Genomic DNA, 24345 nt, shown 5'->3' on the forward strand with positions numbered 1-24345 from the left:
GGCGAATCACAGTGATCTTTATCTTATGATGATTACTATATACGTCAATTAGACAATGCGGCATCGATAAAATTTCATCCGTTCAGATTTAAACTAAACATTTTAGTAAGTTTTCATGTGATGACTGTTAGGACAAGGTGTCTGTGTTCAGTAAAGCGAGCCATCTGCACATTTACACCTGACTCAGACTTTGATGCCACACTTCAGGAGCTCTGCCCTTTTATTAAGTTAAGAGTTCATTTTTAACAACTGTTTGGTTATTAAAAGTGACTGATATAGATTTTGTAGTGAATCAAGAGTCTGATCAGTTTCACCAGTGACCGCTGTCAAATTAGCAAACATTTAGAAATGTGATTTCAAACGAACCAACAGGAAGCAATATTCAAGCCCTGAAGAAAAAGCATCAAGTCAATATTTGTGACACTTACAACTGCTCACTTGATGTAGAGTCATGCTTGGAAAACCATTCCATGTCTGCCATGTGTGATTTGCTGAAGAGCCGAAGCTACCAAAACATTTCCTGACGTGCGAGTACATCTCTGTCCCGCTGTATCAACTTTAAAGTGCTGGCTGTTGTCCTGAAGCCACAAATGGCATGAGCAGAGGGACAACCAGCGCTCCCTGTCCCAGGCTCTGAGCTGCATTTGGTTCAAACAGACCCATGCAGCGAATGATTAGTCCTGATTGGAACTTTCTGAAGCAAAATCACTGTCATAGGACTGATTGTGATTAGTTGCATACACCACTGATGCCATAGGGGATGACATTTATCTTGTTTGAATTTGATGCAGGAGTTTCCCATTATAAAAGCCAAAAATGTAGGCTGTAATACTGTGCAGCTATTCCTATCTGCTCCAAAATATGTCGCAAAATGTTCAAGGTTTTACTATCAAATTAAATAAATGAAAAATTCAGGACCTGGACTCCTGCATGCCAGCCAATCAGCAATTTGTCAAGTTAATGACAATCCTCTTAAAAGTCTTTTAAACAAGTCTTAAAAGCAGTTACAATAAAACCAGCGAGGATTGAAGCCAAGATTTATGCAACTCTAAAGGTCTTAGAAAGTGCAAAAAAAAGAACAGCAGTTATTAAGTAATTTGCTGAGACATCCGAATTTTGATTTACAACAACATTGCAGCAATTTTTGAGCAATCATACAGGGTCAGTTGTTTGGCTGTAACTGCCAATCATCTGCAGGAATTCCTACAGGGATGAATTTACAAAGGTGTTCCGACGCTTTCACTGTATCTCATTTCGTCAACTATTTCCACATCCCTCCCTGCACACATATACATAGAATCCAAGGCTATTTCACAACACCGTAGGGCGTGGGTAATTGTGAAACAGAGCAGTTCAGTCGTTTATCAAATTCTATATATCTCCTCCAACAAGAAAAGCTCAGGCCAAGGCTCCCCAAAAATATGCTACTTATTAGAGACAAACAGCCTACTCCACCTCGCCAGATCCAAAGAAACGAATGCTAAAGACTCTGCTGGGTGCTGGAGTTGGCTCGTTCAAAAGGAAAACAGTCAGAAACACATTCCGAAACAGACCAGGGACAGAGGAACCTAGCTGTGGGAGAACGTGACAGTCAGAAATGTGAGAGGAAATGAAGTTTGAGGGAGAATTGAAAATTGCACTGATGCTTGGGGGGAAGTGGTCCAAGTAGGGTTGGTGGCCGGGTCGGGTTTCCTAAAGACGTTCCAGCAAGAGAGGAGAGGAGACAAGACAGGCACAATCCAACGTGGGTCATAAATTATGATGTATTAATTGACACTGGAGTGTTCAGGTCATTAACAGAGCAGAGAGAGTAAAAGAACAGTGCCTACATGTGGGCTTTATTATGCTGCCATCTTGTGGCAAAGCGGTGCCAATACATGTTTAGCTCCTGCAGGATTAGCTTTGCCCTCACAAACCTCCAACTGCAAATAGAAACAAAGGCACAGGCTGGGAGTAGTTAAGGAGTAAATTTACCTGGTTGCTGCTTTTGGTAACAATCTCAGATCATTTCTGAGTATGACTGTTCACTCTGCAGTCAACAGTATTTGCATAGTGTTCTGTGTTCTTTCGTGCTACAGATAAACAATACTAGAGCTGAAATAGTTAAGTGATCAATAAGTGGATCAACAGAAAATTTATTTGCAACGATTTCGATAATAATAATCGATAATCGATTTAATGGTTTGAGCAAAAACTGCAAAGCTTTTGCTGGTTCAAACTGCTTTTCTTAGTGACATATGGCAGTAAACAGGATATCGTCAGGTTTTGAAATGCATGTTGGGCAAAGCAGCCAATTTGAAAACATCACACTGAAACACTGTGACTATTTTCTGAAAACCAAACCATTGATCAATTAACAATAAGCAGACCTAAACAAGACGCTACTAACATATTCATATCTGACAAGTTGTGCCACAAGCGGTAAAAAACAAAATATCATGAACATCACAAAATATAATTAATAACACAAGTGGCTCCACCATGGACTCATATTTACCTCTAATCTTACAAAACCCAATAAGAAAGATCCTAATTTTATCTTACAGTATTTACAGTACAAACACAATGAAACAGACTAATGACAGTCTTTCCAGGAAACGTGTTGTTTCCTGGTTGTATCTAAACTACTGAGAGCAATAATCTTAAAGCAGGAAAAGCCCTGAGTGCCAGAGGTGACAGTGGATGTCGAGGCAGTTTATGCTAGAGACTGACTGGCTACAGTGTGTGTGTGTGTGTGTGTGTGTGTGTGTGTGTGTTAGAAAGTCAATGTTCTGACATCCATGATTATAAGATTCATCTAAGTGTTATTTGCGAACCATGTTGCGCAAAAGGAAATGCATAACTTTGATGCCTTTACAGTGTAAAACTCAAGATGGCAACATTTGCATCCACTGTCATGTAAGGCCTAAAAAAGCACTGCATAAAGTTCTGCCATGTTGGGAAAAAATACAGTTTGTACATTTATTCAAAGTCAGTGCACAACAGCAAATAGTCAATGTACAGTCCACATAGTCAAAAATAAAGTGTAATAGTAGTAATCCTGTGGACAGAGGATGGAATCCCATCTATCCACAAACAGAACAGCTTCCATTTCATCAAAATGCCCAACTTCCAGTGACTGAGCTGAAGTCCATCCACACTTACGAGAGACAGTGACAAGTACCAGGATCCATACTGGGAACAATCCAGCAGAGAGAGAATGCTGCAGGTTTTCTCTTTAGTTCACAGCACTTCATCAGCATTAGTGCGGCTCTGCCCGTCTTCATCCGCCTCCCTCTGTAGCTGCTGGTACTTTCTCTTGAAAAACCCAAACTAGAAAGAGAGATTCCAGCATTATCAACAATGCACTAATGCAACGACCTTAAATATCATATTTTCCTCAAATATCCATAATCCAAAGTGCATTCTGTTGCACAGTGGATCAGTGAAAAGCAACGTTTTTGACTGGATTTACAGACATAAAGCTGCAGCTTTCTGACAGACGTGGACAGACACTAACCTTCCACAGCAGTCCAACGGCCAGAGCCAACAGCAGCAGCCCGGCGATGACGCTGCCAGCTATCACTCCCACGGGAACATCGCCTTTCTCTCCAGGTTTACTGACTGTCAGCACCACCTGGACAGCAGGAGGACGGGAGAGGTCATTATACGGTCTGTCTCACTCAGATATGGCAACAGAAAACAAACGCTTCACACGTCAGACAATGCCTACTGAATATCAAATAAACGACAGAAAACTGAATCATTTTGCCGCATTTTGCAATGGAGGGCTTAAAATCACACTTTTTCTAGAGTGGAATATTCTAATATGTGATGGTTCTTTTATCTTGGCATGTGGGCTTAAATACACAGACTGCTCAACGATGGAAACAGGGACTGAAAATTGCTCTAAGTTACAGATCAAACGTGTTCGGCATCACAAGCTCTTCAGTTTCTTTACGTGAGGCTCCAAAACAAAATACTGAAATGCGACTTACTGGTAGCTGTTTGTGTTGGATAATAAGCAGGTCCGGGTTGGAGGTCTCCACATCAACACTGGAGGTCAGCTCGATGGTCTGATAGGTGGCCTATCATGACACATTTGTACAAACGAGAGCGTCAGCATGAATGAAAATTCCTGACAATAACAGCAGAAGAAATGACCAGTATTATGATGTCCATTATTGAATATATTTACCGAAATGAAGGTGCCACTCCAGATCCTCGTTTTCACTTTCACAAAGTAGTCGCTCTTGACTTCAGTGTCTTTGAGGATGCATTTGATGTACTTGCAGTTTGCAGTCTTGCAGTCCTGTCAGATAAAACATGTTAACAAAAGCCAGAGACGGTGAATTTCAGTGCACAACACAAGCTCAATTCAATTCAAATTTTTATTAATGAGTTATTTGCAAAAACAAAAATATATATTCTGCTGTAGATATTATTTAAAACTTGATTTGCACTGTTCAATTTGAAGGGGAAATTTAGTGGTTTAAAGTGCAGCAAAATATAAATCATTATCAGGATTATTTAAAAACACTCAACACATAAAACATTAAATTCTGAATATTGTCTGGATCTGAAGTTTGTACTTTAGAAATGCTGCAGCTTTATACCATCCTGATTCCCAAAAAAGTTGGGATGCCATGTAAAACATAAATGAAACAGAATGTGATAATCTCATCCTTTTTGATAAAAACAATATATTTAATGTTTTATTTCATCAACTTCATTGATTTTTGTTAATATAAAACATTTTATTATATCATTGTGTTCCACATTTGGGGCCTAATGTGCACAGTTTGCAGATTTAACTTCGCTTGCTTCAGTAAAAATTAGGTAGGAAATATTCGAAACATCCTGAGAAACGAGAAAGCTGACATATATAAAGAGGAAAACGGGTAAAGAAAGAGGGGGCTGACCAGTTTCTCCATGCCTCGGAGGCTCTCCTCAGAGAAGGACACTGTGTGGCTCTTTCTGCTGATCTTCAGAGGATCAACCAGGCCGCTGGAATCACAGCTGACCGATCCTCCCTGCAGGCGGAGGAGCCATCGGTTATTTATTCTACAGATATCACACTCCAAAACATGCTGTGCACCACTCTGGTAGCTAAACCGACTCCTGAGTTAATGTTTGCCATCAGGTCACCACCAGCTCCTGTTAGCTCAGTTACACACTACATAAGTATACGTACAATTATCTGTAATGTTTTAATTACAATTACTGTACATTGCAGACTGAGACATTTAGGAAAAATGCTGCTGGTGTCTTATAATTGAGTACTCACCTGTGTGTCCACACTGGTCACATAGAGGAGCTGGTTTCCACCTTTAGTGGTCATCGGCAGAGCGATGGTCAGATACAGGAGGCTGACAGGGAAGTTGCCTGTTGAAACCTTTAAATACAAGTTGGTTTCATAAATATCTTTAATAATAAATACATGAGAAGATGATACAGATTCATTCATTGCACCTTCACTGTGAAGTTAAACTCTGGGCCGATGTCGTCTAGAGTCTTCACCGTTTTTACCACTGGAGTGGCAGCATCTGCCACGTAGAAATTGATATTTGACTGCCTGGAACAGAAACCGTGAATGTTAACACCTAAATGCATCTGCCATCTTCAGCCGTCAATCTTACAGTTAAGGTCAAGGTTAAGGTACCAAAAAGTAAAATCACCTGGACAGGCCAATCCCTGCATCATACAGAACAGGAATGGATATGTCTGCCTTGTTGTCTGCAGGTCTTTCCTCTTTACCATCACTGCAAAGACAAAGTGGAACAGCACATTAGTGCAGTGATTTGAAGCACGACTCAGGGCATTTCATTCAATTTCTCAGTCATTCGGCGTACCTCTTGGCCTCAAATTTCACCTCGGCTCGGTCTTGCAACTGATCAAGATTGTAATCAAAATTGATCCGAAATTTCATCTGTAATGAAACGGCATGATGTTTTACATTACGTAGTGTAAGTAGTCAAAGCTAAAAATAGTTCACACGAGTTAAGAAACAGATTTGTTCCCTTGTACTTACCACCTGGTCTTTCTTTAATGCTGGGTATCCCACTTGGCAAGTGACAGTTTGAGTTTGTGTTGAGGTGCATTTGACTCCATCTGTCTGTAAATGCATCATTCAGACAATGCATAAATAAGCAGAAAAGTACAGAAAATATTCACACACTCTCTTTTCTCTTATTAACTGTTGTAGTTAACGTTGAAAGATGCATTCGATTAACCGGCGAGTCTGCTTTAGGAAGAATATATGATTTTTTCACACCAACATCGTGTTAGCAACACAATTAGCCTCATAATTAGCAACGTAAAAAGCTTTTCAGCCTTTTTCACTCACAGGGGGGAAAACAGATGAGTAGTAGAGGCTGCCGGAGTACGTGGCCAACACCTGAGTGTTGTATGCGTTCTCCTTTTTGTTCTTCACAACAACGTCAAACGACAGCTCTCGGTTATTAGCGCTGACCAGAACGGGGGCGGAGCTGTAAGGATAGGAATAAGAAAGAATGGTTCAAGTGATCTTTGCCCCGTTGCACCAAAGGAGCGGACGTACTGTGAGCTGTGTGTGATTCAGTCATGTTGTTTTAAAGACTGCTGTCTTTCCTTAACATCTGTAAACACAGGGGAGACATGCAGCGCCTAAAACTGACGTCATCGAGATGAACATCACTGTATCTACCGCCACCTTAAAATGCACGTTACACTGCTTATATGGGAATGGATCGCAGGGCCTTCTTTGAGGTTAGAAGCACAAAAAGAGACACACAGTCCAGCCAAGTCTGCAACAATGAAAATCAACAGCAGCTGCATGCGATCAAATGTGTTTAAATGTGGGAAAGTGTTCATTGCTGTGTGTAAAGTCCTCCTTCATATCCTTTCATCTGACTTCATTCACATGTATCACCCAAGTCCTTTCCTCCAAGTCTGACCCAGCCATTTTATGAGCTATGAACTTTCTGTATAAAAGTGGAAAACTCTAATTTGTGCAGCTATTAGCAATTAAGACAGACTCATAAAAGAGAGAAAATAGACCATGCCGTAATGGTTGTTAGGTGTTACCAGGCATAACATTACATAGAGCATTACCCCTTTTGCCAAATGTGGTCTAATATTCAGAAAGAACGCTTGTCATGATTTTAGCCTCACTAGAAAAATACATGCAAGTAAACGCCAGCCGGTCAGTTCAACACAGCCTCCAGGGGGCGCTAAAGGGGCTTCTATGCAGTCCTGTTTATGAATATAACCCATGAATATGTACTGTGATGTGCCATGTTAGTAGGGATATGAAGCAGAAGCTTTGTCTTTGAGAATATATCATTATCTAGACTTTCTAAAAATGTGTATTTCTAAAACATATTCATAGATAAATAAGCAACACTCAAGAGCTAAAAGTTGAGAAACAGCATCCTCAGTGATCAAGTGCCATCAGCTGACATACATGACCTCATCTTTTTCCAATATAGCCTCTGTCTACCTCAAACCAGTGAGAAAAACGCAGAGTCCAAAAACTAAATACAGAAATCTCTCATGTGAAACAACCACAACTGTCCTAGCTGGCAGTAAAAAGGCCCCGTCACTTATCACAGGAAGCTAATTGGGAAGAACTGGTCTTCAGGGCCTCTCAGATAATCACTTCTCCTCATTTCACAAATGACACACAGCGGAGGAAGACCTGCCCGAGCTTGTTCTGTCGCACACAGCGCACAAAATTCTCGCCTCTACTTCACATCTAAGTGTGTGTGCGTCGGCCGCTGCGTGCTGAACACGTAGCGGACAGTGTGACAGGTCAGCGCTTCTCACCTGGACGCCTTCGTGTCCGTCTTCACGCTTAACACCAGATCGCTGACGCACACGTCATCTGAGCCGCAGTCTTTTGTGAAGGGGATCTGAAACAGCGAGAGCAGGATACTGCCTCATTCTTCAGAAAGACATTTTCAACACATGCCTGCTCTCCTATAAGCTCCACAGATTTGGAAAAGCGTAACATAGATAAAAAAAGAATCACATTTTGACTGCTCTGGATGAACTTCAGTTGTTCTGTTGGGAAAACACTTGGCATGTAAATCTTGGGACTTGCGTGACTTAGAGCGTCACTTTAGTTTGAAAAGGCAGTAATCATCACAACACAGGCACACCATGTCATTTTAAATGACTGTACAAACACCTCCTCAAAATAACAAGCTTGTCTAAAGCCTTCTGTCAGCTGATCCATTTCCTGTGGATCATCTTGTTCAGAGATACCACACAGTGAGTCGGTCACTTACAAAGAACTCCCAGGCACTGGGAGAAAACATATCGAGTACGGGGTTCACGTCTGCGTTCTGCTGCTCGATTTCCACTTTCAGGCTGAGGGAATTGACAAAGTCCGGTGTCTCCTGCGAGAGAAAGCACAAATGGATACATCACATCACTTCCACAACACTTTCCGCTTTTTTTGGAAAAGCAAATATGAAGAAATACCTCTACACCGAACAAGACAGAGGATTTCCATCCTTTACCTGAACATAAACCTGGTAGTCCCGACACAGAGGCGTGGATGATATTTTTACATTTTCTGTGAGGAAGCGTTCATTGTTCTTAGTGAACAGTCCTCTGGATGTCACTCGTGAAGCCTGCAAGTCAGCGTCCAGGGTCAAAGTGTAGGATATATCTGAAAGAAGAGAATGTAGTGCTGTATGTGACATGCTCTTCAACACCTGACACATCCTGAAAATGATCAGCAAACTGCAGCTTGTTATTTTTATACTGAGCTTTAGAGGATTTTGTTAACTTCAGACAGACAGCTGTTCCCCCCTGTTTCCAGTCTTTATGCTAAGCTAAGCTAACTGGCTCTTGGCTGTAGCTTCATATTTACCTCATGGACACCACAGAGCGGTACTGAGCTTCTCATCTAACTCTCAGCAAGGAAGCAGATAAGCCTGTTTCCCAAAATGCTGAACTATTAAGTAAAGTAGCAGGAATCTGCATATCCAGGTAATGAGATTTACCAATGGGTCCAACAGGGTTCTTAGGCCTGAATGCAGCGCTGAAACAGAGGTTGGTGTTGAAACATGAAAGCTTGCGTCCATTAACGTCGCAGGGTTTGTTGAAAATGTTGATTTTACTGGGGTTGAACAAAGCTTTAGAGCTGACAGACGCCACGCCTCTGGACCTGAAAACCAAGTGCAATTTGAAATTATTAGCGCCCTTGTCGATTCTATAGACGATGGCTTCATTCACTGAACTTGATGATCTTATATAGTGAGTTTATGACAGGTTATCAATCCCACATACTGTAATGGTGAAACTTACCAAAGCTGCACCACTTTGCCATATGCACCAATGGAGATGTCAGGGAGAGTATCATCATTGAGATCGCTGAAGCTATCGAGGGACCTTCCAAAATACTGCAGCTGAGGGTCCAGTTTGGAGCCGAAGATCCTCTAAAACAGATGATCAACGATGAACATCACTCTCATCATTACTGAGTTTACAGAGATCTGTCATTTTATATTTAACCTTTTTTGCATTTTTTCTATTGTTTTGTTCTTAGTACCATACAATAAATCACTTTGAGCAGTATTCTGTGTTTTTTCTGCCTTTTAATTGACCTATTATTTTATTTTGATTAACTTATTTATTTTTGCATTTAATTTCTATTGCTTTGTTTTCAATGCTATGCTGTAAATCACTCTGAACTGCATTTTATATAAAGTGCTACATAAATAAAGTTACTATGATTACCATTATTATTAATAATAGACTACATGATCTATATTCATTGTATGACTTTTAGCATTAATTTAGCGCAAATGCAACTTTGAAACCAACTTCCTGTCAATCCGAAATTAAACATGGCCGTTTCCCTCCGTACCTGTGAGAACTGTTTCTTTAATGTCTTCTTGTCCCCGTTGTAAATGTAGACGACACCTTTTTGTTTGTCCTCTAGTGGGGCACCGACGACAACATCGTTGTAACCGTCGAGGTCCAGGTCGGGGACGGCAGAGATGGCCATCCCAAAACGTGCGTTCTCCCTTGGGGACGGGCCGCTGAGGAATCCCTGCTCGTTCAGTATACCCTTCAGATGATAAGACAGAGACACTAAATGGCCGGTGGAGCTGAATGTCATGCTTTAAATAAAAAAAAAAACTCCACATAAATCTAGAAAGTCTGATCTGCAATGCATTTAGGGATGTTTTGAAATTTATAAAATGCAGTGCACACATTTTTCATACCAACCCACTGCTGATAGAAGTCTCAAAAGAAAATGTAATCATGCAGGATGTTTCTTCATTTGCCGTAAGCAGCCCACCATACTGAGTCAGTGTGAACTCCAGACCACAAAATGTTACTATAAAGGTGACATTTGTACCTTGGTGACAGAGAAGAGGTAGACCCTGCCTTCCTCTCTCTTCAGCTCGCTCATGAACATGGGCGCACCCACCAGCAGGAGGTCTGTCACCCCGTCCCTGTCCACGTCCAGGGAGCACAGGACACTTCCGAAGTACGACCCAATCTAGGACAACAATTGGCAACTTCTGATGTTAAATCTGTTGATTTGCACACCGCATGGTCTCTGGGGAAAACACAAACATCATATCCTCTAACATCAGCACCTGTTTGCCTCTTTCTGAATCAATGACAGAAGACTGCTTCTGGCCGTTGACGGTGTAGACAATAACTTGTCCGGAGTGGTTGGAGCGAGGTGCACCAGCCACAAAGTATTCTGTTGACCCATCGTTCAGTGTGGTGACAGAGTAACCTGGAAATGACCACAAGTAACACATTTACTAGCTGATAACTGAACGTTTACACCTTTACTGTGCAACATTCAGAGGGAAATATTGTATTTTTCACTCCACTAGATACCTTTCAGATTTATTTGAAAGGTGTAATTACTAATATCTCTGCAAACCTGCACAGATGTTTTCAATTTCTCTGGCTCATTAGACGTCTAGTCCGGTGTAACTTGGGTGGAGTGGAGCTATGCTATCTACTCAACTCTATGTATTAACAAGAATGATGACGTAACAGCAAGTTGTTCTGCCTCAACAGGTAGAGCAAAATCAACAAAAGAGTGAGGGAGACTCAATCAAGAGCAGTTTGCACACGCTCAAACTGAGGCAGCATAAATGATAACAGCTGTGTGGGTGAACTGTGGGTGTGACGCAAAGATCTTACATTTACAAGACAGTTTATTATAGCTCTATAAAATATGATGCATTATATACCATGATTATAAATACTTAGAATTGGCTCTGCCTTTACAACAATAAAATGCTGCTTACACTTAAATGCATCAGTAGTATTAAATCGATTATATATGAAAACACTGACAGGCTCCGCTGTGCTTTATTAGTACTTTTACTTTTGATACATGAAGTAAAATTTTCTGATTTTTTTTCTGGTATACGTGTGGATAAGTGATATTTGTGACTTTTAATAATAGTATATACACTGCAGTATTAGTACAAGTACATAATCTTATACTTCTGCCATTGCAACACACTGCAGTAATAGACATGTGCAAAAGAACAAACCATTGCATAAGACCTGTGGTATACATATTGCAATTTCTAAAAGTGTTTGTAATATAATTATCCTAAGTTCATGGATTCTCTAAAGCCATTTAAATTATAATAATGCAACTTTTAGAGTCCACTATAACTAAAATTGCCACAGAAATGCAAACAAACCATTTACTGCTTCAACATGTATTTTAGGTTTATTTGATGGTTTGAAGATGCACCATAATTATCCTGACAATGAGCACAAGGTGACATCATGGATATCTACTTACATGTACTGGCTTTGACCCTGTAGCATCTACTGCATGCAGCATGCACACACGCTGCAAATATTAGTTCAGTCTTCCTGCATTGTTGACAGAAGTGGTTTTAGTGGTGGCTGACGGATGCAGTGGTTAGCTGTCTGAGAAACAGACAGCTTCAAACCAGCTTCCACGTAAAAACACCACAGATATTTATAACTTCTACAGAGTTTTGTTTAGATTGGAAATTTGTAGAGAAACACAGTCCGTCAGCCACTTTGCCCAACGCCTGAAGGTGCCTACCATGGCTGCCAAAGCAGGGCAGCTGCTGTGTTTGCACTTGTATTACCAGCCCAGCGAACAGTCATCCTACACTCCCATTCAATCAATCAATCAATCAAACTTTATTTCTATAGCAACATCCAAAAAGGAGCACAAGGTGCTTAACGAAGAATATTCAAGCAAAGACTTAAAGCAACAGAATCAAAACGTGTAATAGAGATGGTCAAGTGCATGCAGAGGGCAGCTGTAAGTACCTACCCAGTAGTGAGCTGTGGTTTCTGTCTTGAAGTGTTCCCTCAAAGGCTGAGAAAGGGAGAATGTCTACTTCGGCCCCTTTTTGATGGATGACGGTCCCGCTCCAAGCGTAGGCTCCCACTGCTCCCAGCATCATCACATCCTGAAACAGCACCGGCCAAAGAGCAGTCAACAGATACCATAGATATAATACACAGCATCTATACTTTTGATCTTGTTCACGGACCACAAAAGGCCTGTAGTGTGAGAAGAGAACACTGGCAAAAATCGTGGTCAGACTGCTGTAAAAAAAAAAATGCTGCTTCCTCTTTCTGTTCGGTGGGAACGCCGTGTCGGCACAGCAGTAGGGCGGCTGTAAAAGGGTTCTGTGACCAGCAAATCATCACTTCAAACCATGGTCACATATGGTATTTTGACAGCTCTTATGAAAAATGCCTCTCCACACTATTTAGCTATTATCTCAAATTTGCATAGCCTTGATTGCAGAACTGGTGGCCAGTGATGTGAAAAAACACGATATTGGTCAGTATTTGCTCAACGTGTGACAGATTCTGGATTAACAACAGACAAGAAATGAAGGATAGTCTGGCAAAAATGTGGGCACTGGATCGGCTTTTGTTTTCACACATCAGCACGCTGCTTTGGCCAAATACATGTGAGTGTCAAAATGTCAAATGTCAAACACTGTGTGAACTTGCTTTGTCACAACTGACAGAAAGCTTTTAGAGGTGTTCAAGGCAGCGCTCTGTACCTGTTGGCTGGAATAGTGGGCGCTGAATCCCACCTGGGACATCTCCATCTTGAAGTTATCGCCCCCTTTTCCAGTGCCTTGTGGGAGCCAGAGCACCAGAATCAAAAACAGAGGAGCAGATCAAGAACCAGACAAAGTGCAAAATGTGTATTTGAAAAAAAAAGCACATGTTTTGATCTCTCTTTGGATCTTCAGCTATGACAGACATGCTGCGACGTGCCTGCTTGAGTTTTTTTTTTAAAAGAGTGTGTGAACAAACGTGCAGTGTAAAGTGAAAAAGTCAAAATAAATGACACGCACCTTCTATGTTGAAGATGCGGTTCCCCAGTGCTCCAGCGATGGTGGAGAGGGCCGCCTCTTCCGACACGTTGAAGAAGTACTTCTCTGTGGGTAAACTGGCGATGGATTTGATTTCTTTGATCAGGTTTTCTGTGTCGATGTTGTTTCTGATGTAATAACCCAGGACCTGGGGGAAAATAAAAAAAAACAGGTCTAGGTAATGACACTGGTACATCAAAGCATTCAATAAATTAGACACATATGAAAAATGTAAGTTGTGGCATATTTCATTAAAGCTGTCTATTGCTATACAACCATCAGGCATCACATTTTGAGACCCAAAACTATGAAGGTCACAAAACTATAAAGTTAAATAAACATGACAAACTATTGTCGTATATATGATACGGTGCGAGTAAATGGATCATCACTTACAGCTATACCAAAGCGAGTGATGCCTTGTTCCTCGCATTCAGTAATGACTGTATCTCTGAATGCTTCGTCGTGAGACTCCCCATCGGTGACGACCACCATCACCTTGGCGGCGTTCGGCCGACTGCCGCTGCTTTGATGGAAGCCCCACTGACTGAAGAGAGCAGACACGGTGGACACTTTAAGATTACTGTTTGTGGTTTTATTACAAAAAAACACAATGTTGCAAGACAGACATGCAGGGCAACATAAGAAAAACAAGAACCCAAGCAAGCAATCGAATATATAAACAGATGCATATAGGCAACACCAACCTGGCATATTGGATGGCATGGAAGGTGTTGGTGGAGTGGCCATACATTTGTGTGATTTTGGACGCTGCAGCGATCACTTGATCTTTGGTTTTGTATTCGTTCAGTCTGAATTCAAACTTGGCATCAACTGCATACTGAATGACGCTGACCTGGCAAAATGTGGGAAAAAAACAGCACAAGGAGCTTTCAGCAATGACCAAATGACGACAAACACCATCCCCTGCTGCACCTCTGCTGAAGAGACCCGTTATAGCTGATGAAACACGGTGTCACCTGTGTGCTTTGCGGCCCGATGTCGAGCGCAGGTATTAATTTCTTGAGGAACTCGGTCATTGGTGCCCAAGGATAAATGCTGTTGGAGCCGTCCAAAACAATCACAATGTCCATAGGCCCTCCGCAGGCTGGAAATGTCGTGAGAGGAGACACATGATGATGTATTCAACATTTTCTGAGGCACTCTGTTAGTGTTCATATTTATTTTCTACCTTTCATGCAGCCGCTGGTTTCAGCTGATGCCAGTTAAGTATAAGAATATGTTTTGATCATTCCGCAGAAGTAAAAATCTATTAGTTTCCCTTTTTCATTTGTTAAAATTACATTAATAAGTGGTTGCACTGCTGCAGGCTTGTTGGTGTGTTCATAAAAGCTAAAAGAAAATAAAATCTAACTCAGACGACAAATAATAAGTGACACTGGCGAGAATAATTCAAGCTTGGCCATGTTTGAATTTAAAAGGTTACTGATTGTAAGCCAGCTCTAAAATCTTTGATGTTTCAGTTTCCCATAAGCAAAACGGTCCCTTCTGGCATTACCAGGCAATGACACAACATCTTAACAGACTGTCACTGTGATGGATTTAAATTATCCTGACATGAAGTGAAACCTGTCTTGAAAGATGTCCACCGATACACAGCTTCGATTATCCTTAATGGTATGAGAGGACGATAGATCTTACTCTGGACGGCAGGAGAGAAGGCAGGTTGAGGCTGGAAGAGGGGGCTCATTCTTGCACATATTCCTGGGTAGAAGTCCTGAGCGCCACACTGCTGTCCCCAAAGAGGGCCACACATCTGCATCACATGACCACAGAAGACAAGAGACTTAATGGAAGGATTGTCACCGCTTTTAAAATCTCCCAGTAAGCTAAACTGCCGAGTTCAATGGTGAAGTAAACTGTAGTTAACTGTAAAGCCGATTAAACTCATGCCTAAGTATTTTTGGTGGCAAGTAACCAAAATGTGAAACCTGCAAGCTGTTGTGCAGTGGCAGTTCTCTTTATTTGGTGACACAAAAGCCTGGCACTACTTCCTGCTGCAGCAATCAATATACATCACTGACTTCCTGCCACCTAAAAATAACATTTTAATGCAAAATTTTGGAGGAAATGATGACATAACGGCCTCATGTCATGTTGCTGTGTCGTCCAAGCGTGTTCATCTTTACAATGGTTACAATAGTTCTGACAGCACTTAAAGGCTGCGTTACTAATTATGCATCAAAATTATGGCCGTTTCATTAAAGCACAAACATAAGAAACTGATTCATAAGAAATCTGCAAAGTTTTAGAATAAAAAGCAAACAAACAGTCTCTGACATAGCATGACTTCCTTTCTATATATTGACACAAACACACATACCATCAAACCATTGGCTGAAGGCATCCGGGTAAGAGTCAAACCCAGGCACATGTTGTTGTTGATGTTTTTAACATTTGGAATACTAACAGAATCTGTGGATGAAGAAGACAAATCACCTCTTACATCAAAGTTCAGATTATAGTTGCTAATCTGGAATCTATACAACATTTCTAATTGTCAGGAGCTCAAAGTGTGAACACAGTGCATGCTTTGCTGTAACACACTGCTATCACCCACGTTCAAAGCAGAAAAAAAGCCAAATGTCTGGATGTTTTCGGGAGACACATCTCATCTGTTTAGGCATTTTAAGTGCATGGCCAATGTTTGCTAGAGAGGTCAGAGTTTAAACAATACAACACCAAACCTTACCTTGAAGATTGAGCTTGTCACAGCTGTTTCTGGACCCTGAGACTGGACATTTGTAAACATCCCCCTTCCTGTTTCGACTAAAACCACTCCATGGAGCACTAACCAGGAGCCTGCAGAAAACAACAATGTTCATCTCTCCCAAACTCTCATAAACATGGACCATGTGCACAATGCATGACCAGCTGTACTAAAGGTATGCACGTATTTGAATGACACTCGTCTGAATTATTTGACGCTGGAAGCAGTTACAGAATCTCCATCTATACATGTCAACTTTAATGTCATTTCACTATTTTAAGTGCATATCAAAATAATATAGGAGCGAAACTTTACTGCAGTGACGTCTCAGCCAAGTGTGACAGTCTGTAGCGCTGTAGCAGGAAGTTTGTGTGGTCTTGTTCTGAGCAAGTGCCAACAAGTCAGCCATATCGTTTTCTAACATCCTATGAAGCTGCAAACAAGCTCACACAGAAAATATCCACTTCAGACGCTTTTCCGCAACATTTGCATGCTGCTCGCTGTTTTTGAAGCTGTTGCTTAAGATTTAAACATTTCTCAATGCTCAGAACCAGAATGTGAGTCCCAGCAGTGCTACAAGGCCAAGAACTCTCCATTACCTCACGACAGTGTCATTTCTACGCAGTGTCAAACAAGGCACAGTAAGCGGGACACATCATCCATTTTTATATATTAGAGGACAGGAAACACAATGCACCACTGTTGTTTTATCATGGACACTAAAGTGGAATATAAAGTCACAGATCACTATCAGATACCGCACACTTCCAATCAGTTGCACAAGCGGGGCACTCCTCCAGACAGTGACTTACTCTGCAAAACCGTGACTCAGTCTGTCCAACATCCAGACCCCACTCAGACACTTAGTTACTGTTTGACTAAATGTTACTAATGAGTGGGGCAAAACGCAGGAGGCTTCAGACATGCCAGGACTGTTTGTGTCACACGCAGATCATCAGCAGCACAGAGGTTTTGTTAAGACTACAGCTTCTACAGTATTGCAGGAATTTACCCAGGATGTTGTAACAATAAATTGCGACATCAACTTATCAGCAGAGATCGATATATTACATTTTTTAAACTCCAAATATCAGCATCATCTCAGTAATGGTCGCACTATACTTCCACAATTGCTATGGCTGAAAAAACTTTTCCTGACAGCCCTGTGAATGAGAGGGGCTAAGGGAGGAATTTTGGGAAAACTTGCTTTAGAAGAAGACTAAGACTAAAAACCACAAATGTCAGCCTCATGGTGGCGCCTGATCTAGCTTAGTTGCTTAGATGTTACAGTCCGGACCAAAGTGGTGGACTGAGCAGCTGACCCATATTTCCATCCCTAGAACCAGGCCATTAGAAACACTGCTAAAAACAGGTGGCTGAACTGGGCATAAATGAAGTGACATCTTTTTTGATCATGGTGTCTGTTCGACAAGGCGCATCGCTTTAAAGCAACAGGCCTTCATCTGTAAAATGGATACATCTACGATCAAAATTCTCCATGACGTGACGAAAACGCACATATCCGTTCAAAGATTCAGAAATATTGCAGTCTGTTTACACCATCAACTTGCAGGGCCTCGAGATCTCACCCCTCATCTCATCGTTCAGATCACAGATTTCTTTTGTCATGCACGCAGCTGTTTGAAACTCATAATCCAGCACGGACCAAGATCTCGTCAGGAACCTTGTGGAACCTGGAAACCAGCCTGCTGAGGCGCACAGGCTTGTACTGACACGGTGTATCTGCAGAAGTGGCCCCCTAATGTGCATCTGCACTGCTTTTGCTCTGTAGCAAACTGCTCTCTGCGTGATATTTATGCACTTGCCTTTCTCGCCTTAACTGCTATTTGCAGATAAATATGAACTAAATAAAAGATTAACTGGATACCACTTGAACACAGTCTAGCACTTAGAGAGTAAAACATGGTTATGACCAGTAATTAGCATCACAGATTAGATGCACACACTGAGAGAAGCACTGGCTGAGACAATCACTCTACTTCCACTGAACAAAAGCATTGATCAATGACTTGAATTCATACCATTTGCCTTCGTGGTTTGTCGCTTGTTGGACTGCGTAACCAAACTCTTCCGCCGCTGGTCCGCTGAAAATCTTGGCACCTGAAGTGCCGACATTGAAGGACAGCGAGTGCCAGACCCTGTCAGCTGGTGGAGGAGGAAGATGAGGATGCATGACAGTGACACACTGAGTTTATAACAGCACCTCATTAACATTACATGACTCTCTTTAATGGTAATAACTACCCTGTCGAAACAGATGTGCCTGCTATAAATACTGTATCATCATTGTTTTGGATTGTGTCTACAAGTTTTAAACTGAATTGCCATCATGAGGTTTAATGTTTTATCTTCAGTGATTAGTTCAGTCATCCTGACTTCCCCCTTTTTGAGTCAAGGGGGTAGTTTTTGAGGCTGAATCATGGACGTTTTTAAAACCACACCGGCTTGACTCACGAAAGCAAGGGAACCCAACAAAACAAACACTTCACAACTTGTGAAGGTCACACTATTCATGAAGTGTTGGTGGTTGCGTTAACAGACACTGCTCGGATCACTGTGTTCCACAATCCACCTTCAAACGCAGGCCTCTGAACCCCCTCAGGACATGGATTTGCTTGACTACGAGTGAGTCTGCAGCAACAGTCTCACAAGCCCATACAGGCAGAGCTCAGCTATCAGCCTGCCTCCCCCCCAGTCAGCAGGCAGAGGAATGTGGATGGGTGCTGGACTCAGGACACCTTCACCAGCACGGGCTCCTGCCACGCCTGTTTACCTGCAGCACTTTGCCTCCTCATGGAGCTCTGCAAAGTCCACAACAGTGGTATGTCCTCCCCAGCTGAGAAATGTGCATGTAGGAGAAACATTTGAAAGTCTCCTGTTTGGCTGCTGCTTGGAAGCTTCCACAGGTTAAAAAGCAGACACCGAGCAAGACAAATGATGCGACTTTTCTCCGCTTATGAGCCGTGTGATGCACAGTGAAACAGCGAGTCGGGTCTTATTTAATCCATGCGGGTCGCCTGTGGATCATGCATTTGACAGCAGAGAAAGAAAGGCTGCAATGTGAAGTGAAATCGAGCTGAAAACAAACGCACTTCTGCTCTTCAGATGTGTTTACACTGGAAGAAAACAGTTTAGGATCACATTCAAAGCCGCAGCGAGCGGCTCCAGTCTTATGAACCCGATATAAACCCTCCCTATTCGTGGCGAGAATATCTGGATCTTTTTACTCTTTGTGAGATGACAATGGTGAAAAGAAGTTAAAAAAAAGTCCAGTACTTACTAATCAGGACTAAAAAGAAGAAGAAGTTCCTCCAGAAGAGCTCCATCGTCGTCTTTATTCCATTTGTAATTAAATGAAGCCGCCGCACTTGTCAAAGTCGAGGCTGCGCAGCGCTCACACGGTCCGCGGTGACGCACCGGATAGACCCGCTAAATAAGGACTTGCGCTCTCCCTCCCTCACCTGCAGACTCTGACCCGGGGGTGTGAGATGTAGTCCGCAATAAAGTCTGACGAGCAGTGCTGGAAATCCAGCTATGAGTCAGTCAAGAGGAGCGTCACACTGATACGATGGAGTGTTGTTTGAAGCAAATGTTTCATTAAAAAAAAAAAAAAGAAGAAAGAAGGGAGTGCTCCAAACAAGCCCACACCCATCAGCCTGCAGTCGAGTTTCTTTTAATCGTTATTCCAGAGCCACATCACGAGTGGACAAACAACACTTAAATCATCAGCAGCTGCCTCATCAGCCTTAACCCTGTCATTTATAAATTAGCAGCTCATATCTGGAGAAATTTAGCATACCAGAGCCTACAAACTGAAGCCCAAACGATATAAAGTCAACAAAAATGTGTCGGAAGCATGACCAAAGCTTTGTTTCCTATGCAGGGAAACTGTGATGCAAGAGCTCCCATTGGATCACGTGTGACTGTAAAGTTGCTGGTGATGGTGAAAGAGTTGAGGGGCATTTAATTTTCAATGAGTGGTCTCATTCCAAAATGCTGTTTTGGAAAGAATGCGAGCTGGTGCTTGTTGCTTCATGCCCAGACGCATAATTGCATCCACTGATGTCATGTTGTTTTGTGTGCACATAACTCAAGATACAGTGACTGTGAGTGACAATCAGCATGAAAGGGATGCGCCTCTGGTTTCGTGCTCCAGGATCAGTTTAGTAGTGGTTGGAAACAGGACTCTGAAAACAGTTGCGTAATGTCTTCTGTGGCTCTGCAGGAAGTCTAACCCTGATGACATCAGGCAGATTTTTAACAGAGAGCCTTCATTGTGAACCGGGCCTGTGGAATGTGAAAGATGTGGGCATTTTCCAGCCAGGGAGAGTCAAACGAAAAGATGCTTTTGGTTGCATTGTGGGAATTGTAGGATGCAGCCTCCCAGAGTAAATGTCAGGATATCTCTCCTCTAAAGTGTAACCTCTGTTTACTTCACTGAGAGTCAAGCTGATGATGGTCACACTCACACAGTCACACCTGGCTCCTGCTGGCCAATGAGCAGCTGGGATCAAGAGTACCTCAGAAGTGGGAATGAGGGAGGGGTAAGAACTGCTCTTTCACTTTACCGAACTTTCCCCCTTCCCGCCTGAGCACGTCTTTCACCACTTTTACTGGACAACACCGGTGGTTATAATTAAGACATTTACTTTGAAAGGCTGCTGTTGTCCTAACAGGTTGACACCAGTCACTGTCTAATTACCCCCCTTTTACCTGGACAGACTGGGCTAAGAAGCACAGCAGCAGGTCTTAGTGTAACGCCTGAAATATCTGACTGAACTCATCTCCCATATGGTGTCCAGGAGTGGACAAACTACTCAAGTATTTTGTCAAGTTAGATGAAACTTATTCCACACAGCAGTGTTGCCCCTCCCTCTCTCTTGCTGATGCTGTCTTGTTGCTTCTCTGGTGCCGTCCCTGCTCAGACCGATGAACTCATTGGCCACTAAATAAGATGAGTAGAACATCATTAGCCATCTCCGCCCTTCCAAGTCGGTCACATCAAAGCTTAAATCACAGTTATGAACATAGGCGGACCTTAGAAGTTGCCAAACTCTAGACTTTCATATTAAATGACCACAAAATCTCATTAAAAGCTCTCGCCCTGGTCTTCGAGATCAGCCTGCAAACTTCTCTGCTGAATACAAGCCGAGCAAGGAGGCAAACCGTGTTCAGATGTTAAAAAGAATTCCTGATGCAATTATAGCTGAACTCGCTATCTGTTGGCTGATCTGGGGTCACCTCGGGGGCCTGAAATACACCGAAGCAGTAAATGATCTGCTTCGGGCTTCAGTGTCCAGACACAGAGTGGCCTTCGGGGGGGGGCAGGGAGGCCACAGAACCGTGACCCTCAGCTGTGTGACTCAGTTAAGACGATTCAGTGGGCAGCCCAGGAAAAAACAACGTACAAACTTATTCAGCAGCTGAAAACCCCCACGCCCACTCCTCTGTTTGTGCAGCCATGATTCGTGCGCAAGTCATCTGCTGAGCCGCAGCACCTCGAGGATTCAAAACGAGCAGGGTCGAGCGTTTGCGTGGTCGTGACGCGCAGCAGTTCCTGAAACGGGCCGCTTTTCTTTGCTGATATTCGTGTTGACTTGCTTTGAGAAAGAGAACCATTCATTCTCACAGATGTGGAAAAGGTAAGAACAAGTGAGTGAGTGAGACAAAGCAAACAACATCTGGTAAATCCCCTTTAACATCTGTATACATTATGTCTCTCGGAACAGTCCTGTGAGTTTTAGGCAGCTTACTCCGTCAAATCATGCTGAACAATTTAAGGAAGCAAAGCCTGTGGTCTATCTTCCTGTCAGGCCCCTGCATAATGGAGCAGTGTGGGCACGTCATTAAAAATCCCCTCTGAGGAGGATCGTGAATCATTTGAAGTTGGCCTGAATGTTTGGAGGCCATTTATAATCACAGGACAAGCCTTTGTCAGTATATATATATATATATAAAAAGGGAATTTCTCACTTACCTCTGTTGGCATCTTGCCACACAAGCAGCTCTGGTTTTCCTGCATTTCTCCAATAACAATACAAGTGTATTGAACTTTGTATATATGAAACATGTGTTTTTATAGCCATGGAAATACTTTCTGTCAGAGAAAAAGTCCCTCTGAAAACTGTTCATATTAAGCCTTTAATTTGGTAGTTTGTGGTGTTGCTTCATGTGATTTTGAGTTTTTTATTTATTTATTTATTTTTGTTAAACTGTTCCTGCAGCGAGATGAGTCAACACCTCTCTGGAAATCAAAACACAAGGTTCACATGCTGTTGGTCATTGCCAGCGTACGACATTGCTTTTGTTTTTGTTTTTTTACAGATGTTCATGTTAGTCTCCGCTCTTTGTTCTGTATGTTCCGGCATCGTTCAGATCATTTCAGATAAACCATTCAACAAATTTAATGGCCAATGCAACACATCTGTCGCCTCCCTGATGAAAGGTAAACATCCTCAAACACTTCTTCAGTCTCAGACTTCATCTCAACAAGAATCATTTATGATCATTATGAAAGTTGCAGTTCAGAGTCACACAGAAGCTTCCTGACAAATATGCTCCCAGGGAGAACGCCTCACTGTCTTTAGTGCTTTTTTAGCTAATTCCTGTTTTAAAACCACATTATGTATGTAATACATGCAGAGACATGAATGCAGAAACTCACACACAGAGTTCTGGGTGAGTGGACTGTAGCACAGAGCTAATCCCTCTTTCACACCCATCTGCTGACCAATGGGAATCTAAGGCCCCGGTTTTCCCTGTTGCATTGTGAGCCAGACAGTCACATCCAGCAGGCTCAGAGGGGCTCACGAGTCAATGACTGCACACAGACACGGTGGGTAATGTGACTTGTGGGAGAAGTTACCGTCCTATCACATGACCACAGATTTTTTTTTTTTTTTTAAGATTTGTTGCAGGTGCATTTCCAACAAATCCTCAAAAGAAACATGGAACAGCGGTTTGCAGATAAAGATATCAGCGACGTGCCATGCGCTTCCTCCACATCCTCATGGATGACACACACATTCAAAATGCACCCACATGACAGTAAAATACAAACAGCTTCATTAATCCCACTAGGTTGGAGCAGCTTGTTGAACACGAAACACAGTAACGCACAAACAAACATAGAAATGATACAAGGGAGCTAAACATGGGCTAGAATGAACAATTCAAATTAGATCAATTAAAGGTAATATTATCCCTGTTCTCCTAAATAATGAAAAAGGCAGAAACAGAGCAAAACATTTATAGCCAAGCAATATGCAATGATCATTCCTTGGTTTAGATAAGTGCCACGACTGCTTGTTGGCAATAAATTGGAGACAGACTTGTGGGAGAATGGTCCCTCATCTACAGTAGTAACAATTGGCAGATGTTAACAATTTACTTGAACTCACTGTGAGGCATTGTACTCTAAAGTTTGATGAAACAGCATGCTAAGAGCTCCATATCTTACATAAAAAAACGGCATTAAAGTTTGACACCTCGCATCAAGTGTGTGTGCGAGGGGGCGACACACAACAATGCGCGCAGGGCTGCAACCAGGGGTGCTGTGGTTGTACGGCATGCTGGGTGCTCAGTACACTGAACCCCTGTCGGACATGAAAGACACATTGACCGTGTCAAGATAGCAGAATGTAATATTCTTGGATGTCTTACTGTTTCAACATACGCTTGGTGCTGAGAGCTACAAAGCACAAGAGCTATTTCATTGTAGCAAGAAAAATAGCTGTGGTGTGTCACTGAGGTCGAGGAAATGTTTTGGCATGACTGTTTGTCATTTTCCTCTGAGCTCAGGCGACCGCTAAGAATTTTCAAGGCCACTCTGAACACGCATGACAAATTTCTGACACGGCAGCAGAGATGGCAGCAGAAATGTTGCTTATCTTTTCTTTACATGGAAATGGTACGTTTATGAACCAAAGAAAGGGCAGAAGCTTGCATTCTCTCACACAACGTGAACAACGTAAGTAAGTGATGATTCAATTATGAGGATGTGGTGGTGAGACGGGCAGGCTTGAGACTGGGAGGCTGTCTTCTTTCATGTCTGGACTCTCCGAAGTTCACCATTCGGTTTTCTTGCTGCAACGGATCTATTTCTCCATTCAAAGTCCATGATTCAGACTTCTGCTTAAAATACTGGCAATTTTAGATAAAAGGTTACTAAAGTACCAAAAGTCCTGAGATAAATCACTGATGCAGTTTCCTGGCGATGAATGGCTGCTGGTTTTTATGACATTACTCAACTTG

At 42.2% G+C, this 24345-nt stretch overlaps 1 protein-coding gene across 1 annotated transcript; it reads right to left on the reverse strand.

Moving 5' to 3' along the window:
* Positions 1-1745: 1745 nt before the first annotated feature.
* itga2.2 (integrin, alpha 2 (CD49B, alpha 2 subunit of VLA-2 receptor), tandem duplicate 2) lies at positions 1746-19556 on the reverse strand. The gene is made up of 30 exons (XM_041936605.1): positions 19373-19556; positions 18114-18237; positions 16054-16163; positions 15685-15776; positions 15003-15117; positions 14321-14448; positions 14048-14196; positions 13737-13887; positions 13323-13488; positions 13023-13099; positions 12275-12413; positions 10581-10726; positions 10337-10480; positions 9839-10042; positions 9277-9407; positions 8973-9136; positions 8484-8635; positions 8250-8360; positions 7786-7871; positions 6326-6467; positions 6011-6094; positions 5832-5908; positions 5658-5741; positions 5452-5554; positions 5267-5374; positions 4902-5012; positions 4178-4291; positions 3978-4067; positions 3500-3616; positions 1746-3312 (listed from the first exon to the last, which is right to left on the reverse strand). The coding sequence occupies exons 1-30, from the start codon at positions 19416-19418 to the stop codon at positions 3223-3225; spliced, it is 3555 nt and encodes a 1184-aa protein (XP_041792539.1). The 5' UTR covers positions 19419-19556; the 3' UTR covers positions 1746-3222.
* Positions 19557-24345: the final 4789 nt, after the last annotated feature.

Source organism: Chelmon rostratus, chromosome 5 (assembly GCF_017976325.1).
Source record: "Chelmon rostratus isolate fCheRos1 chromosome 5, fCheRos1.pri, whole genome shotgun sequence".
In the NCBI taxonomy this organism is placed as follows: Eukaryota; Metazoa; Chordata; class Actinopteri; order Chaetodontiformes; family Chaetodontidae; genus Chelmon; species Chelmon rostratus.

Bases quoted from the DNA above. Each gene is read 5' to 3' on its own strand.
- itga2.2 (XM_041936605.1), bottom strand. From the start codon at position 19,418: ATGGAGCTCTTCTGGAGGAACTTCTTCTTCTTTTTAGTCCTGATTA. The intron at 5,909-6,010 runs GTAAGTACAAGG...GTTTCATTACAG, and splicing joins CATTAAAGAAAGACCAGGTG to ATGAAATTTCGGATCAATTT. The intron at 4,068-4,177 runs GTAAATATATTC...GTGTCATGATAG, and splicing joins GGAGTGGCACCTTCATTTCG to GCCACCTATCAGACCATCGA.